The 18,409-nt window shown below is 35.7% G+C and overlaps 1 protein-coding gene across 1 annotated transcript in view; it reads right to left on the bottom strand.

Moving 5' to 3' along the window:
• Nucleotides 1-8,193, bottom strand: part of tnn (tenascin N) — a 36,942-nt gene extending 28,749 nt beyond the window's left edge. The window contains exons 1-4 of the mRNA XM_032565933.1: nucleotides 8,123-8,193; nucleotides 4,999-5,195; nucleotides 4,624-4,824; nucleotides 4,085-4,459 (exon numbers count right to left, since the gene is read on the bottom strand). Of these exons, the coding sequence (XP_032421824.1) occupies nucleotides 4,085-4,459; nucleotides 4,624-4,824; nucleotides 4,999-5,195; nucleotides 8,123-8,193 (844 nt within the window). The remainder of the gene's footprint in view (nucleotides 1-4,084; nucleotides 4,460-4,623; nucleotides 4,825-4,998; nucleotides 5,196-8,122) is intronic.
• Nucleotides 8,194-18,409: the final 10,216 nt, after the last annotated feature.

The raw sequence follows: 18,409 nt of genomic DNA, 5'->3' as shown, positions 1-18,409 counted from the left end.
ATTTTTTTCCTGGCTAGGAGGCAACAGATCTCGAACCTATTTTCACTGAAACCCTTTTCCATTTTGTTGGTATCTTGTTACATCTGTCTTGTCTGAGACATTAAGCAGTCATATCCAGCAGTGGCTTTAGTCTTTAAAGGGGAGCTCCTGTAAAATAGTTTAAAGAATTTCTTGGAAAATTAAATCAATCAGAATTATTGATCATAATTCTGATTGACTGATTGACTACAGTCAATCAGTATATGATTGACTGATGACATAAAAGATCACAAATGCTTTTAAAAGTTCTTGTTACAAAACTTTATGACAGAACTGTCTGACATGAAAAGAAAACTCCCCAAAGCCAGGCTAGTATTTGTTGTCTCTTACTACTCTTTTTACAAGTTTAAGCTTTTTAAACTGTAAACCTGTAAAGTTACTCGTTTCACAGAAAGTCTGATTGTTATCTTATATGTAATTGAATGAGAAATCAGTATTGAAAATCAAACTTTTTTTTTTCCTTACTGAATTCAGACTTGGAACATGATAAAAATCCATTTCCATACTTTGCCTGGCTTTTCAAGACCACGTAGGAACCCGTCTGTCTAGCTTTAAAATGTTTCCTCCTTTTCTCTGGACATTTCTGATAAAACACCAACTATGAGCTAAATGGCATTTTTAAAACTATCCATCCCATAATAATGGTTTAAGTCAAGTCTTGGCAGTCTGAGTCCTATTCATGACAGATGGGATGAAATTGTTTTGTAGATGCTTTAATTGTGATAGAAATGTTCCTGTCAGATAGTATTATATATTATATATTTCACCATCTAATCAACCATATGTCTAATGTAGTGTGAGACATCTGTCTGTGTTTGCTTACTGGTGTAACTGAAGAGTTTTACCCTCATGTTGCTCATTGTGTAAATTGCTGTAAGGAATGCCAGTATGCATAGAGGATATGAAGCAGTTTCAGCCTGGTGGTCCAGTACTTTATGGCAGTGCAGTTTACTTTTGGGTTTGTTTTCAGGGTTGAAGAATTATATATTAAATAACTGTTAAATCCACAGTAGTCCTGAGTTTTTGCAACATATGAAGAAAATCAGTAGCTGTGGCATTTCTAATGACAAAGAGACATTCCAAGAGAGCACAATTTCACCTGTACTGTACAGTGCTGTCAGAAGAAGGTACTTGTCTTGGTGTATCTTCATATAGCATGGATTGTATTCATCTTTTATAGAAAAACTGTGTGAAGTCCATGTCTCCTTATGACATTCCTTTTGCTTGACAATGCGTTCTGCTGGCTTGAAAAACTCCTGAGCAAAAGTCCGGTTGCTGCAGTCATGATCACAGTGTTTGGGAAGCGTTTGTCCTTCCTATCATCCCCCCCCCCCCCCCCCGTTTCTCTCCCTCTGTGTGTTCTCAATGTTTTCCCATCAGTCTTTTAAAGTATGCAGGTGGACTTGACATTGCCAGCAGCTACCTGACAGAGCTTGTTTTCATTTCCTCCTCACAGTGCATCATTCTCTGAACTCGTCACGAGACTGTGTTTTTTAGACAGGTAACACTAAAGCTGATAGAAATATAAAGATTCTGAGATCAGGTTATATTCGTTTATTCTTGCTTGCTCCTCGTCTGTTTTTCTCTGCTACAAGATTTCTGCCAGTTTAACAGATTGTCCCTTTCTGCTGGTCTGGAAGGACTCGAGCAGTTCTTAAAGTCTGCCTGCAAAACCTGTGTCAGCTGGGTATCCTGATCAATACTCGTAGGATTGGAGTGCAGTCCAATTTTTTTTAAACTTTTGTTCAAAACTGTGTTTTTGTCTTCACAATCATAGGCCTTGCATATTATTTTATTGATCTATCAAATTTGGACTGGAATTAAGATTCTTAAGAGTTTTGCATCCATAACAATGGTGATCACAGTGAAAGACTGTATTTGTTGCTGCAGCTCACTGTCTATATGTACAATGTTACCTTCACCTAATACTATCCTGAGAGAACTGTCAATGTTAGGAGAGCTATGACTTTGACATAACTCACTATACCAATGTATGCCAACCACTTGGTCCTTGCAGATGAGCATGTGCCCCTGTTTATATGATTTATTGCAAAGCTGCACAACCACCTTCTACTCAGAGACAGTTTTTATGATGGTCCCTTTGGGGGAAAGAAGAAAAGATTATAAGTGCAGTTTTTGTATCCTCGTTGTCAGTGTGAGATAAATTATCCACACTGGGAGAACACCAAATTGCTCATCACTGCATTTCTTTAAAAAAAGTCTTAGCCATTGCTGATTTATTGCTGCTGATGATATGACCATTTGTTATTGTTATCCATTATGTATTTGGCATCACCTTCTGACAGGGACTATTATTGTCGTCACCAGCATGTACAGCCAAAGCTGTCAGAAAAATTTGGGTTGTGAGCAATTGTCTGCAGAGAACTCTAATGCAGTGATTTTCAATCCAGGTCCTCGGGACAAACAATCAGATGTTTTCTTGAACCAGCACACCTGAATCAAATGAATGCATTACCTGGTCAGTATGCCATCAAGTCCTACAGAAGTCTGGCAATTATCTGTTTATTGAAGTCACTATAGAGGCAGGGAAACGCCTAAAACATGCAGGCAGAGAGTTCTGGAGACCATGATTGGAAACCACTGCTCTAGTGGACCATAACGAGCTCATAGGCCGCATAGGCTTTACAATCAAGGGAATAGTTGAGTGGACATGCTGTACCAACCCATATTGGTACAGCATGTCTGTACGAACATACTGCACCAACAGCTTTTCTGTGTTCAAGAAATACTGATACTGCAGAGCCATAAAATGTTCATAAAGTTTGTAATATCAGTGATATCACCAGCAATTAGCACACACCTGGTGGAACTGTGCACGTGCTGAGCTCCTTATAAAAGCTATTTCTCAGTGAAACACTGGTGCAACCATTACTAAAGGGAACGACCAAGAGTTTCTTAAAGAGATAGAAGCCTAATTTCAAGGAAAGTCAAATGTCTTTTAAGTCATATGTGATATATAAACAGCATTTTATAACCACTGATGGTAACAGTTACTTATTTATGCTATAAAATGGCACTATGTGACTGTAAAATACATAATACTGCCCCTTTAATAAAGTATTGGGTTTTGGATTTGGCATTATTTTATTTTAATTTAACCCTCTAGCAATCATGAGATGCAAGGCCATTTGGATCCCACAAACTTTTTAGCCTTTGCGCAGTCCAGCGGGGTTGGACTGACCTCACATGTGCTTTTACAAAATTTTTTGAGGGGGTGGTTTCAGAAACTGATGTTGCCACACTCCTTCTGAACATCATGCTAAAACAACAGGAGGGTTAATGCAATACTATTGCCTCTATGTAAATTGAGCAAACAACTCGTGCGGTACTTTTATTACCTATAATAACCATAGGTAATAACTCCTATGTAGTATTAGTATTATCCCTACAGTGAATTTCTGTTTTATTATGTGTGGTGACCATGTTTCTTTTGGTTTTCCAAAAGAATTGAAATAATGAATTTAAAAAAATATTGAAATTAATTCCTTTTTATTCTTCATCCAGCTTCATTAGTCTTGATTATTCTTTTGTTTTAGGCATCAAATTGCTATTATTTGCCATTCAAAATAGGTATTCAGGTGTAGGTTTGAGCTTCTAAATTTAAAAACCAATTAGGCAAAATTGCAGTAATTAATCTTTCAGAAGTTAAATAGTTCGTGAGATTAGGTCATAGTGCATTATGGTCTGTTTTGATTACTGGAAGCCTACAACTTCATCATAGTACTATGATGTACTATGATAAAATGTATGTTCAGAAGTGGATGAAAAAGTACAAATGAAATTTTAAACCACTATTTAATATGTTACTATTAAGCAAACAATTGGACTATTTGACAGGTCTTCAGCTTTGGTCCATAAAAGCCCGCCTTAATCTGTAAGAAACTGAACTGCTAAATGTCGGGCTGCAGATAACTTGTAATAATAGTATTTGTACTAGTGCAGGCTAATTGCTGATATCTTGAGAAATGTATTTAAAACATTTGAAATTTAACATGTTTTGTGTTTATCATTTGAAATGCCTTACCTAAAGAACAATCCTCTCCATAGAAGCCTTCTTCACAGACACATTGGCCATCCACACACTGCCCATTGTCCCTACAGTCATTAGGACACGTCGGGGTACTGCAGTCTTCACCGGTAAAATGAGGGAAACACACACATTTTCCATCCTTGCACTCCCCCTTATCATTGCAGTCACTTGGACATGTCAGCTGGCTGCAGTCTTCTCCTGTGTAACCCTCATAACATACGCATTTCCCATCTACACATCGGCCATTGTCGTTGCACTCATCAGGGCAGGAGGAGACAGAGCAATCAGGGCCTTCCCATCCTGGGTTACAAAGGCAGCTGCAGGTGTCTTGCTGGTAGGTACCATGGCCACTGCAGCTTGTGTCTACACCTCAACGCAAATACATGACAGAAAAAAACACTGTTACTGTTATAATATAATGTTATAATTTATCTTGCTTAAATTGAAAGTTGAAGTTGAATGGCCCTTTAATTCAGGTGGAATAGCTGACTGCTTATTCCGGCTGCTTAAATGCATTGTTTGTGAATACTTACCTGCAACACCTCCTCTCCCACAGCATCCTTGAGTGCACTGGGTCTTTAGGTAGGTCACTTCTTCTTCCAGTCCATTGATTCTGTACAGTAGGTCTTTGAAGCTTTCTGATTCCTCACAATTACACTTAGGTGTTTGCAGCCTAATGTTGTGTTTAAAGATGATGTCATTTTCTCCATTGGTTATGGTATCTTGTTGCAGACCTACAAAAAATGACACTTTTCAGGTTTTGATGCCAATTAAAGCACAATGTAAAAATGTTCCATCTAACTGCTTTAAATATGTATTTACATTGCATGTTACATTCTAATTTCTTCTGTAATTGTTGTAAGCTGCCTATGCGCATGGTTTATTTATGTTTGTCTCATCTGTTTGACCTGTCTTGTGTGTTGGCAGACGTTCCACGGTGCAACTGGAACTTCCTGGGATGTCAAGCTTATAGATGTGGCTGAAGGTGAGTCCCTGTTCTGTGCCAGAGGAATCTGGCTGGTTGTCTATGCAGAGCACATGGTGTGACACAGTGCTAGTATAATCAGCAGGCACAGGGCCCTCCACAGGAGTCCAGTGCTCATTGCTGCAAGAAAAGATATGTGTTATTTTTTTTTCTTATTTAGTTTCCTTTCCTGCCACAAAATAGACCTCTGGTGTCTACAAATTGCATTACGTATTCACAGACTGCTTAAGCAACTTTCAAGCCTAAATGTAAATGCAGAAAATTTATTTCACCTTGAACATATTTTTATAACCACACATATTTTTCTTACCAAGTTTGTCTTATTCTGGGACTGAAGGTACAAGTTTTTTTTGTTGTTTTTTTACTGTAAAACTAGTGATTAAAAATGCTTATCTATTTCCAGGCTATAAAAATGTGTCATAAAACATTGCACCACGAAATAGTAAAATGGAGAAAATTTAGCTTTGCACCAAAAGTCAGTTTAGTGTTCCAGGATATAAAACAATATTGTAGTTATGTTTCTGCTGATGCATGTTAAAGTTGCTTTTTTGTTGTTATTGCATTTTGGCAAAACCTCTCCCTTTTTTCTGTTAGGGTAGGGAAGGGTCAGAGTGAGACAGGTGGATTCTAGAACTACCAGCCTTTACTTACAGTAGATTATATTGGACATGGATGGAGACATGCTGCAGAGCTCCAAAGGTCGGGAATCAAACCCCAGACAACTGCATGGTGGACTAATAAGAGGTAGAGTGGGGTGGTCACTCTACTTCTCCACTACTTGTCGTCCCAGGAGTTCTCTTTTCCACTTGTTAAAATTTATCACAGCTTTTCTGTTCATTGTATTTTACCCAGAAAAAATATACAAAAGTTATGGACTAAACCAAATCACACTGTAATAAACCCATTCCCTGGTCTACTGAACACCATGGTCAATCAAATGTTGTTGGACTGAAAGCAAATTAGGAAAATCTAATTTCAGCGTGAGGGCAATCACTACGCTGTGCCTTTACTATCCTTCAAACAGAGTCTACCCTACCTACACCTTTCCAGGTCACCCGGAAAGGATGTGTTTTGTTTACTCAAACAAAACGCACTAAAAGAAGAATAATTATTTTGAATTTAGTCTTCATTGATGTAAGACTATCAAAAAATCACCTCTGAAAGGCTTGATTTAATAAGCTTATAGCATTTAAAGGAAGATTAAAACTACCTCAGGATAGACTACTACTAACCAATTGATTCCAGTGGTTTTTAATTTTGGTGTATTTGTTTTCTTCAAATGATATCACTGGAATAGCCTACTGAATGTGGAACAGCTCACAAGAAAATGGAGATATTTGTATTCATGCTTCACTGGACCAGAACCCTGAATCTTGAGTTTGAATTAGGTTTTCTTAAATTGTTTTCAGAGTTCAAACTTGAGTCAGGAAAGGACGTCTATTTAAAAAACAAATCATAAACTCTAGTATACTCAGTAAGGCGAACAGCTGTTTATTTAATCTCAGGAAATTTGAGCCACGAAGTCATTGCGCATGAGTGGGTTTTGTATGTGCTGATGCACCCCCTCCACATTAAAAAGCATCAGAATATGAGCAGTCATCACTTAGCCAGAGATTATTTTGGGTTGAAGTATGAAATTTGCTTGTTCAGGCATTTGCAAAGCTGCAGAAAGGGCAGAAGCTCTTCTAATGATGTCATTACATGTAATGACAGTGATGTCATGTTAACATGAAACCTTGTAGTGGCTTCCCCCCCAAAAACCCAAATAACATGGTTTAAAAGGAGTGCACCTTTTAAAATCTTCAGAAGGTTATTTTGGGTTCTGCTCTGTATTTAACCTTCTGGTAGAAAAAAAAAGTTTTAAACTGGTGGAGACTTCTGTATAGAGCTTGTGTGGTCTAGAAGAAACACGAGTCCAACAGATGTTGTTGGAGGACAGATGAGTAATAAATGTGCATTGGTTGTCAAATGGAAGTTACATATGTATATTGCATAAAGTTTTTCTTTAGTTAAAATTAAATAATGGCTGAATGCTGCAGAGTAAGTCTATAAAACTGCAGGCGCAATTAAATTATTTGAATAGAGGCGTAGGGATAAAGCAAAAAAAAAAACCTCCTTAATTTCAGGTTTCAATTTAACTTACTGTAAAATCTTGATAACATCGATTAATTTTAAATAAAGTTATTGAAAAGATCAAACTCCTTATTCAGAAAACCCAGTTGTCTAAACAAAGCTTCCTGCGTATAGGTTGGGAGAACATCTGGAAAAGTTTGAAATGAGATGAGAAGCAATTTAATACAGGCATATCTTTGGCCAGATTATAAAAATGTCAACAATTGGACATAAATTCAACCCATCTTTCATTTACTATCATTACATGACTTGGGGCAAACCCTCTTCACGAGGGTCTAAAGAAATCTTACAGTATGCCACTTTCCTGAAAACTGGACACAAGTTGTTTTCCTCTGTTTGCATATGAATCTTAATTATGGTGATTTACCTTTTTGATGGAAGATAAATAGATTTGTATAAACATGAGTTCAAAACAATATTTTGTTGACCATTTTGGGTTATTTTCAGACTTGTAAACTGTCCACAAAATTCCACCTATAAAATATGTCAATTTTTTTTTTATGAAATGCCAAATTTTAGCAATGTTTAAAAATTAGAATGTAAAAAAAAGAGAGCAAGGACATTCAAGTTAATCAGCAGACAGTAGCCAGATGATAGACAGAATAGTGCAGTTCAAAGCTCTGCCAGACAAAGAGCCTCAGTGACCATGTTTGCTGCTCCCTGTTGAGGTTTTATTTATTTTCAGACCCTTTTCTTGTTTCTCTTAGAGAACATAGCACTTTGACTATATGTGCATAAAGCAAAAGGGTGCAACTGACAGAAAATGACAGAAAGGGGAGACGTATGAAGGCATGAGAGAGGAAATGTGTGGCACTCAGTGCTGAGATGGATGTAAAGACTGAAGGAAGATGAAATGGAAAAATAGTCCTCAAACCTGGTTATGAGTAACATGGAAAATAAATTAACACCCCCACCCACAAGAAGTTTGAATTTCAATGTCTGTGTCAGTCAAATTTGGAGAGGACGTGCGGGTTGCAAGAGCCATGCTTCTAACATATTTTCTGGGCTAAATAAAGACAAAGAATGATAAGCGAGTCATTTAAAACTGTTAAGGACATCCAGTGTATGAAAAGAGTATATAGTTGGCAAATATGCAAAGAATTATTAACATCCTGACAGTATCACTATATCTATATAAACAAAACTTTATTTACATTTTTGTCTGAGGGTAACATGATATATACAGAAAAAAAACCTCTGCTCATTAAACTGCAAAACGTTACTGGAATTCAAGATTTCTTGTTAATATATTTGAGGAAAAATGGGGAGAAAATATGTATATTTTTCTATTCATACAAGAGGTTTAAAGAAAGCAAAGCACCAAATTCCAGCTAGAGAATCATTGGTGAATGCAACTGATGATGCAATTAGCAACAATATAAATAAATGAAATCTCTGTCTGTACACCAAGTAGAACAAGAAAGCAGTGCACAGTTGCATAAATAGTCCGTCATGACCCAAAGTGGTTCAAAATGTTTTCACACAGTTTCTGGATTCATTGGATGCACTCCAACGGACCGGCAACATAAACCATAAACATATTAAACATGTTTGATTTCAAGGTCTGAAATATTGTTAATACAAAGAAAATGCTGTCATTCTGAGACTGGAGAAGACAGCAGGGAAACAATGTGGCTTTTTGTCAGAACAAAGCTCACTTTGACTGCATTTAAAACTGGCTTTCAAGATAAACAAAGTAAAATTCAGCATGTCTAAAATTCCTGTTAAAGATTCCTTCCTGATAGTAATTTCTACACCTCTAATCAATGTGTCGTTATTGGCCTGTAAAAATGTTTGTTGAAAACACATGTTCTTTAATAAGGACAGAACAGGGACTGGGTCCATGTGTGCACAGTATGTGAAAGTAGACATTCACAACTCAAAGGACCAGAGGAAGAAAAGCTCTGAGAGTAATATTTGAATGAACGGGAGCCCACAAAGCGTCAGAAAATTCCTTGACTTTTGAAAACGAATTGAGACTCCTTTACTGTATTCTACATTTTGTCTTATTATATTCACAATCAATTTTTATTGTATTTCATAGGGACACTATTAAAAAGACAAAGAAAAACAGAGAAAAAGATAAAAATAAGAACTGCTCTGCTGACAGACTATTCCATCTGAGCTAGAGGAGCTGAATCTCTGCATCTCCTCCAGAGTTACCATGGGAATCTTGACTGATTTTTAATCCCCAGCATAACCCAACTCTTGTTAGGTTTGTAGTTTTTGCATCCTCTTTTCATTTTTATGATGAATTGAACAGCACTGTGTAAAATATTCAGAGCTTGTGATTTTCTTTTAGAACCATACCATAATTTAAATATCTAACTCTATATAAATATCTAGATACATTTTACAGTATTTTAGTGATATTGGTAGTTTTCAATAACTTTTATTTAGGGTTAACAGAGTAAAGGGACTGCATACAAATGTACACCCCACTTTTCAGATTATTGTTTCAAACATGATTAAAGTTTGTAGTTTTATTGTGAAATAATATGTAAAAGGTTCAGTGGCATGGACTTTTTTTTTTACAAGAAAGTGTCATGGAAACAGACACAGAAATATAAAAGAAGAATTTAATTAGTGCACAATGAAGGAATCATCTTTAGATTGTGATTATACATTATATAAATGAATGGCTGTAGAATTATCTGCTCTTTCCATTTTCCTTTCCTTTATATGCCTTTCCTTTCCTTGCTCACTCTTTTCCTTTCCTTTCCAATCTGCAAATTGCTGACAAAACATGGAAAGTAAACTGATCAAATGCAGCTCAGAGCAATTATCGTGTGTGAGTGGAGCTCATATCTTCATGATCCCGTCTGCCGTCTGTTACCACACAGACCACAAGAAGACCTCGAACAGGACCTTATTTTCAACTATGGTAACTTTATTGCCTCAGTAGTACCGTCAATAAAACCACTGAATGGTAATAATAAATCAATAATGTACTGTAGTTCATAGCTTAACATTTGTGATGACACTGGAGATATACTTATGTTTCAAAATTAAAGGGTGTTTTTAATCTTTCAGTCAGTGAAGACAAAGAAAAAGAGTTTAGACATTTCCATGACAACACTTTTCATGAGCCAGTCAACTCAGGATTGTGAGTTTTTCCTCTCAGTTCGTCGTTCTCTCTTAGCTTCCTCCTTCTCTACATCATTCTGCACAGCTGAGAGCCCACATCTGTAGCTCGTTTTAAGAGCACTCCTCTGTTTTGCATGAGCCAGTACAGTAGCATTAAATAGTAAATCTACCAGATCAACAGCCCGTTAAGGACATCTATCCCGCCAGCCAAAAGTTATTGTGTTAAATTTGTTTTTTATCATAATGGGAAAATTATTGCTAGCAGCTTTGTTTACACAGAAACCTTGATTGTCTACAATATATTGGAACTATTTAATTAATAATAGGAGACATAAATATAGACTTGTAATCTCATTTGAAAGCTACTCGGCTCACCTTGATGTGAAATTAACTATTCTAATCTTAAAACTAAATATTGTCTGTATTGCTTTTTGTAGTACGTCAAATTCCAAAATGTACTGGAGTTTATTTATGTTTATCACTGATTTAGATTTACAGGAAGGTAGTGCTGTCATTCCCACCAAGCTAAATCAGAAACACATTGAGAAGCTATTAATAACATTTAAATTGCTCCCTAAGGTGTGGACTAATCATTGAAACAGTTTGAAATGAGCAGCGTTGTACATAAGTAGCGGTAACGGGATTAAGTAAAAGGCCGAGGTAAATGTCTTCAAAAAGTTCTGCCAATGCATTTTATAAATTAAATATTTCACACAGACAAAGCAGTTTGCAAATAGATTCTGTATAATAAATATATATAAGAAATGTGCAAAATCTGCAAATTTACTTTTTTAAGTGATCACAAATTTACACCAAACTGCACTTAATAAAAAAAGATCCAATTTTGAACAGTTTAAATACAAGAAATGCTCATTTTAAATCCTGCTGTCTTACCGTTTTATGATTTGTTAAATTTTCCCCTCCTTTATCTTCTGTCTCTTTTCTTTGAAAGTCTGAAGGTCACTCACCAAACCTCTGCCTCTGCCACCTGTTGACAGGCCAGAGCTACTGATTCAAGCTCTGAGGATCTCTACACTCTGAGCGACTTTCTCTCTCTCTCTTCCTCTCTTTTCTTACTTAAATGTTAACATGTCTCAAATGCCTGTAGGCCAGTGAGTGGTAAGTTGGGGAGTGTCTCTACTCCTCCTACAGTCACTGAATGAGGAGGATGAAAGATCACAGGAGGAGAGGTTATTAACTACTTATATTTGATCCTAGAGATAACGACTCTTGATCTAAACACTCGTTGTGCATAGATTCTCAATGGTCCTCTCTCATTTTCCACTTATTTTATTGCGTGTCTAATTGCAGTAACCAAGAAATAAATAAAAAATAAAAAAGCATGAGGAATTCAACTAAATCTCTTCAGCAGCAACTGAAATAAAGGTCTTATTTAAAGCAGTGAGTTCGAAGCCAAGACAAATACACATCTGATCCAGGATAAAACAGTCCCCTGGGGAATAATTATTTTTGACAGATTTTATATCTTATGCGAAACATAGTACAATGAATACATATTCAAAGGCAGTAACAGAGACACGCAGACTGTGCTAGAGATGAAGATAAAAGAACACCAGCTGTGAATCCTGGACAAATAAAAATATGATAATGATCACTTTGGTGAATCCACTGCTGTTCTGATGAGTGAAAAAAAAAAAATCTAAACATCTTGACTTGATTTAAAATGTTTTGTCTTCAAAAATGTGTCCCGCATTATTTTTGTGGAGATGGACACCACTGAGTGCCATCTGAAGAGGCATCAAAATCTTACTCCTTTAGAGAAAGAACATGCCTGCTTTTTTGGATGGCTTTCCTTAAAGAACAAAAGTTAAATGTGAAGTGGAAGCATGTAGGGCCAGGTAAACCCCAAGTGCCAAGGCTGGCAGTAGTTTCTGCCTTCACTGGCAACAAAGTTCTGAAAACACATAAAACAGCTTTGACATTTCTGTGGGAACAGATAGGGAACATTGGGATTGTTTGAGTGACACTGTATGGGTCACGAGCTGAGACAGGAGTTGTGAGTATTTAAACAGAAATCCTAAGATTTAGCCATAAACAACGTGACCGGTCATTGGCATACATTTTCTTCTATTTTAAATAGAAAAATATGATGGAATGAATGAAACTGTACATCAGAATAAAGAAAAATGCATCTGCGTCTTTAAAGGTACAAATTACTCAAAGGAGAACTTTGTCTGTTGAAGTAATGTAAAATAGGTCAGTGGAGAGTTAGTATTCCCATCTGTTCTTTGTTGTATTTTCTGTTAACATCATGGTACCATGGATTCTTAATGCACTCCTGAAAAATACTCGATACTATAATTGAAATTTACAGAAAAGTTCTGTGTTCTTTAATTTTTTTTACATAAACTTAAAACATTTTGTTCTCAAATAAATACTCTACATTGAACAAACAAAAAAACTCAACATTTTATATGGTTTGTGATTTTATTGAACATTAGCCCAGTTACTGCTTTTCTTTTTTTTTGAAGTTGTAACATTTTGCTGCTGTACAGCACAGCATTAGTGCACTTCTATACACTAGCTCAATATCCTATTTACTTTAAAATTACAATACTTGACAAGTGTAGTTATTAAGTTACTACTATTTTCATAATAAAAAAATTACATTATTTTGTTCTAAATGATTTGTACAACTGATTTAAATAATTTTAGTAAAATTGAATTGGATAGAAAATGTGAAGAAGAAACACTTAAATCCATTTAAACACTTTCAAAGACTTGTGGTATGGTAGGATATGCTAATTACAGTGCTTCTTGGGACAATGAGAACCTATGTCACGCACGTCTATTTCTAGAGAAAAATGCGAATGTTTCCCTGTTGGCTTCACCCCATGCTGGGAAAATGTACCCCACACAGCTGTAACAGAACTCCTCTCAGCAGGGTGAATCTTATATTATGTTTTCTTTAAAGTGATGCATGTCTGCACTCAGCTTCCTTCCTCTCCTGGGCAGAAGACAAACTTTCATATGTTATTAGAAGAGCCCACACACACTTTTTGATTTACTTTCTTGACTCATTTCTACTCCTTTTATAAAGGTGAAATGCTCTTCATGGAAAAAAAAGAAGTGGTTTCTTTTAACATCAAAATGTAGCCAGGTCACACAAAGGTCAAAGCTGTTTTGGAATACCTCCTGGCTAACCTAATTGATGTAGTTTGTGTACAACAAGCAGGTGTTGCATCCGTCAGTTTATGTTATTGTCTGCTGCTTGGAATGCTCATTAAAACATAGTGAAAATAACCGTTATTTTCAATGTACCTTAGGCTATTTAAAATATTTTTTAACTGTGTTTTTGTTTATATTAAACATGTATATGAAAAATAAATCTTCACTTTGAGATGGCAAAGCTTTAAATGTGAACTTCATATTTATAACCTGAAAAAGAAGTTACCAAGTTATATTTGCCATGACAGATTACCGGTAAATATATTTCTCGTACTCCCATGCTGTTCTGTTGGAACTAGTTTCAAATCTTGACACGGAAATCCCAGCTGTTTTTCATTTATTAAAATCTGGTGACATAGTCAGTAATGGGTCATTTCTTATGTTCTCAAAACAAGCAACCAGTAATTATCCTTCAAGTATTTCCATGTTTGAGAATGGCTCTTTGCATGTTGTCAGGTGATCCTCCTCTGCCACATGTCGTTTGATCTGCATGTTCATCCTGCATTTTTCTATTGCTTTTGTTTCAATCAAGATATTTTAGTGCATTATAAACATGTTTTGAATGTCTACTTTTTTTTTTTTTTTGGTTTTTATCAGAATCTAATCTATCTTCCATTCAGCTAATAAGCTTTCTTTGGCATTTAGTGGGAAATGCGTTTATATTCTCCTAATGAAATTGATGTACCCAGATGTTCAAATGCCATGTTTAGATATGAGTTTTCCAGTTGTTTACAGTGCTTCACCGTCACAGCTGAACACAAGAAGTGAGGGGAATCTTATTAATCACACTTAGTATGTAGTGTGCCTTTTTAATGGGTTATTTTTAACAAAACCAAGAGAAAAAACATTACTTACTTCCTTAGATTTTTCATCATTAAGATAGACAATAACAGCTTGTTTTTACATTTGATTGCAAGATAAAGGAAATATTTTACTAACCACTTCTCAATCCTGGTTACTGCTTGTTGATGTCTCAGTGTCAAGACAATTTGCACACCTCTCCCTAATAATTTTGACTGTCTTGTAAAAACCAGCATGTGTGAGATCCTTGTACTACACACTACAATAAAGTGACTATTACTCCAATGTATTTTTGCCAAACCATAACATGCCAAAAATGTCTTTAATTGAGGTAATGGTTACCTTGCATTCTACTACAGTTTCTATACATTACACATCATTAATCATTATAATAGATGTCAGGAATTAATGTTTTATAGTCTCCCCCTCCCACCCCTTCATGAATGGCCTCTATTGTATGCATTCACAGCATACAGAACTTGTTTGCTATATAGATATATTTATTTCATTTGCAAATCACAGCTGTTTTATATTTGGTTAATAAGACAATACTTATAGTAAGAACAGAGTGGGACACCTCCCAATATTGGTCCAGAGACTTTGTGGTGTCAGGCCCAATTCACTGTTTTTTTGTTTTGTTTATTACTACGCTTAGAAGTCACTGGTGTTTATTGGTTTATCATCTCTACTTTAAGCCCTTAATAAGCAATGTTTGGTAACTATTATATTAGTCAGTCATTCTGGGGCTGTCACTACATCACTTGTCAGGTCACATACAGCAGCTCCAAGTCGACTTAAGGGGCCTCCTTGCCTCATGCCTTTCTGAAATCGTGGAATTCTGGTCCAAGTCATGCATCAGACTGTTTTTGAAAGGGACTATCTAGCACATGGTTCCAAATATGAAATATTTACATGTATCAACTTATACACCTTAAAAGTAAGAACCTACAAAACCTACAAAATACAGTTCTGAAGCTACATGTGGCTCCTAAGATCCTCCACAGTGGCTCATAACAACTTTTGCCAAAAATGATAAAAAATTGGGTCAAAGTTTTAAAATTTAATAGTCATAAAAATTACAAGCTCTAGCATTGTAATGCAACATATGCATAACATTTTCACAAATGAATATATAGACTTAGGAAAAAATTTACTTGATAATTGGTTGCCAAATGTGTGCTTTTTTAATGTCATTTTCTAAAATATTAAATACCCCATTGGGAAAATCTAAATTAATTTTACATGGCAGGTATTGTTAAAACAATCCATTTTATTTCAAGGAGTTGCTTCTGTGATTATCCATTTTTAACAAATGAAAGCAGACAAACCTCTCAACCAGTTTAACTCCAGTGGCCAGGGATAGAAAAACCAGGATGTTTGTTACAAAAGTACCTAACTACCATTCTAATTTTTTCTAAAATCTTCACTAATCTGGATTTAACAACACTGTTTGTCTTTTTCAGAAACCAACTTTTCTTCCCTCTTGGTCATTTGCAGCTCAAGCATAATGTTGGATAAGGATTTTTTTAGAAGGAAATATATACAGTATATATTTTTCTGTGGTCGCCTACAAGTTGAATGCTGCACTTATTTTGACTCATCGTCTTTTCAGAACTGAAAAAAATAAATTGATCACAGGAACAATACAGTTTCATTTTGGGTGGAGGCACCTGCTAAAGTCACAAGTTAGATCTCATCTAATGAAAGTGTCTGGGCTTTTCAGTGACATCTCCATGGTGTTAGTGCAACAGACAAAACTGCTAAATAGCAAATAATTTACGTTGAAAATATAGCTTGCTACATGCAATGATAAACCAAACCAAAAATATTATATTGCTGTTACCGCTATCATACCAGAAGTTGGTAACACCACCAATACTACAGCAACACCATCAAGAATAGAGTGGATAGTGATCAATTCATTTGTTGCAGCCAATAAGGACAAACTGAGTTTTGAAGAAGTTTTGGCCTTGAATAAATATAGGATAAGATGAAAAAGAGAAGTGAAATATATATACAAAAAATTAAAATTCTATATACTTTTAATACTAAAATGTTAAAACCACTGTCAGCTTTACCCAACAGTTTGTAAATAACAAATAAAAATTTTAAACCAGTACAGAAAATAAATGTCCAAATATCCCATCAAAGTGAATGAATGTGTCATTTTCTAGGTAGAAATAATTCAGCACCCATCACTAAAACATTTAGTCTATACATCAGTTTGTCTGAGACTGTTGACCACACTGACGTAAATACATTTGGTAACCATCAAACAGTTGCCCTGTGGCCATGTATGTGGGCTTAAACACCCCCTTCGGTAATGGAAACAAAAAACCTCAGTGGTTTTTTAATGTAAATATACAAGAAGCCTCCTTTGAAGAATATGGTATATTTAATTTTGCAAAGTTTCAGTGTAAAAGAGGGACATGACTGATTCATTCACAAATTTTTTAAAAAAGGCAGTAAAGTATGATAGCATACAATAAAAGGGAATTCTAGTCTCTTTATAGGATCCTCAGGTCTAACAATAAAGACGTTAAAATATAACCAAAAATGGTTTCTCATTCAGTTTTAAGTAAACATCCAGGTTTTGTAATTTCTTTAAGTATTGAAAACGTCTTGTCAAAGAAAGGTCCAACAGAGACTTCAGTACCATGTGAGTTTACAACTGTCAAACATCTTGGAGCTATTTTTATTTTTGTTCCAGTGTAAAGTGAAACTGCGCAACTTCAGTGGAAAACACATCAGATTAAAGGAAGCTGTGTAGATAAAGCTAAAGTAATTTAGAGGGAAACAAATTAATCCCATATGACTGTATGGATGAATGTGTTCCCTTCAGAGCCTTGGTTGCGTGCTCAGATTTCTAAGATGGTTTCCACATTGTGCACATAAGAACTACTTGTGAACACAGATTTATATGTACAGAAGATTACAGAACAAGTTTCTGCCATGTCTGCACTTGGCACTCCCGACTTGATTTACACTATCAAATATATAAATAGCACAGTGAACATGTGTAACGTAAATGTTGATCTACAGCATGATTATATTCAAACGTTCTACAATTACTGCTAGCATTTAGGTTAAAGAGGATATAATGGGACTTCTGTTTTACAAGGCAGAATGTTGTCAAAATACAACTTAAGGGTTCTGACAAGCACATAGTAAATGGTTTGAATCCAACCTTGTGAGGCACCGTGCATCACTGGATCTACACCGAGTATTAAACGCTGGGTGTAGATCACTGGAAATTTAAACCCCTTCTACTTTCTTTTGGTAAAACAAGCAAACAAAAACATGCAATCATAACAGCTTACAATGAAAAAATAAACAATATGAGTTATTTTAGAGGGTAATTGTGTAGGATGTGGATTTTGAGGCAAAGTTATTCTACGATAACAAGTTTGTAACAAGTAACTTGTATTTGTAAACTGTTACTTATCACATATTGATACACAATACAAAATATGACTCCAATCTAAAGCCTAATGCATCAGTCAAATAATTAAAACTTCAAAAGTACTAAGGGCCAAATAATACTGGTTAAACAACTTTAAACCTGATTACATCCACTTCCTATGTGTGCTTAATACTAATGGAAAATTAGAGTGGCCAGTTATCCCAAAATGCGTGCTTTTGGACAGACGGAGGATGCCAGAGTAGTTGTAAAGAATTCATGCATGCAGCTGGAGAACTTTCAAACTCCAAACAGGAAAGTATGGAGTAGAACTCAGGACGTTTTTGTTGCAAGACCTCATTTGCACTAGGGTAATCCAAAATTGTGTTTGTTTCCCATTCCAGGTAACTTGTGCAGATTAATAAATGCAGATGTTTAACATCAAACATCTAACCAAAACAGGCTGCACGGGGGTGCAGTTGGTAGCACTGTTGCCTTGCAGCGAAAAGTGCAGAAAGGCAACAGTCCTGGGTTCTCAGGCCAAAAACATGACTAAATTCTTCTTATGCGTGCATGGTTGTTTGTCCTGTTTGTCTCTGTGTTCCCCTGGAGATAGGCACCAGCCTCCCTTACAACCCTGCAAGGATAAGGATGTTTTTTTATAAGTGCTCAAAACACAGTTTGGGATTTTGGGAATGTTTATTTGTGACAATAAAGAATGAGG

Source organism: Xiphophorus hellerii, chromosome 6, assembly GCF_003331165.1.
Source record: "Xiphophorus hellerii strain 12219 chromosome 6, Xiphophorus_hellerii-4.1, whole genome shotgun sequence".
Classification (NCBI taxonomy): domain Eukaryota; kingdom Metazoa; phylum Chordata; class Actinopteri; order Cyprinodontiformes; family Poeciliidae; genus Xiphophorus; species Xiphophorus hellerii.
This window is presented reverse-complemented; position numbering and strand designations above follow the sequence as displayed.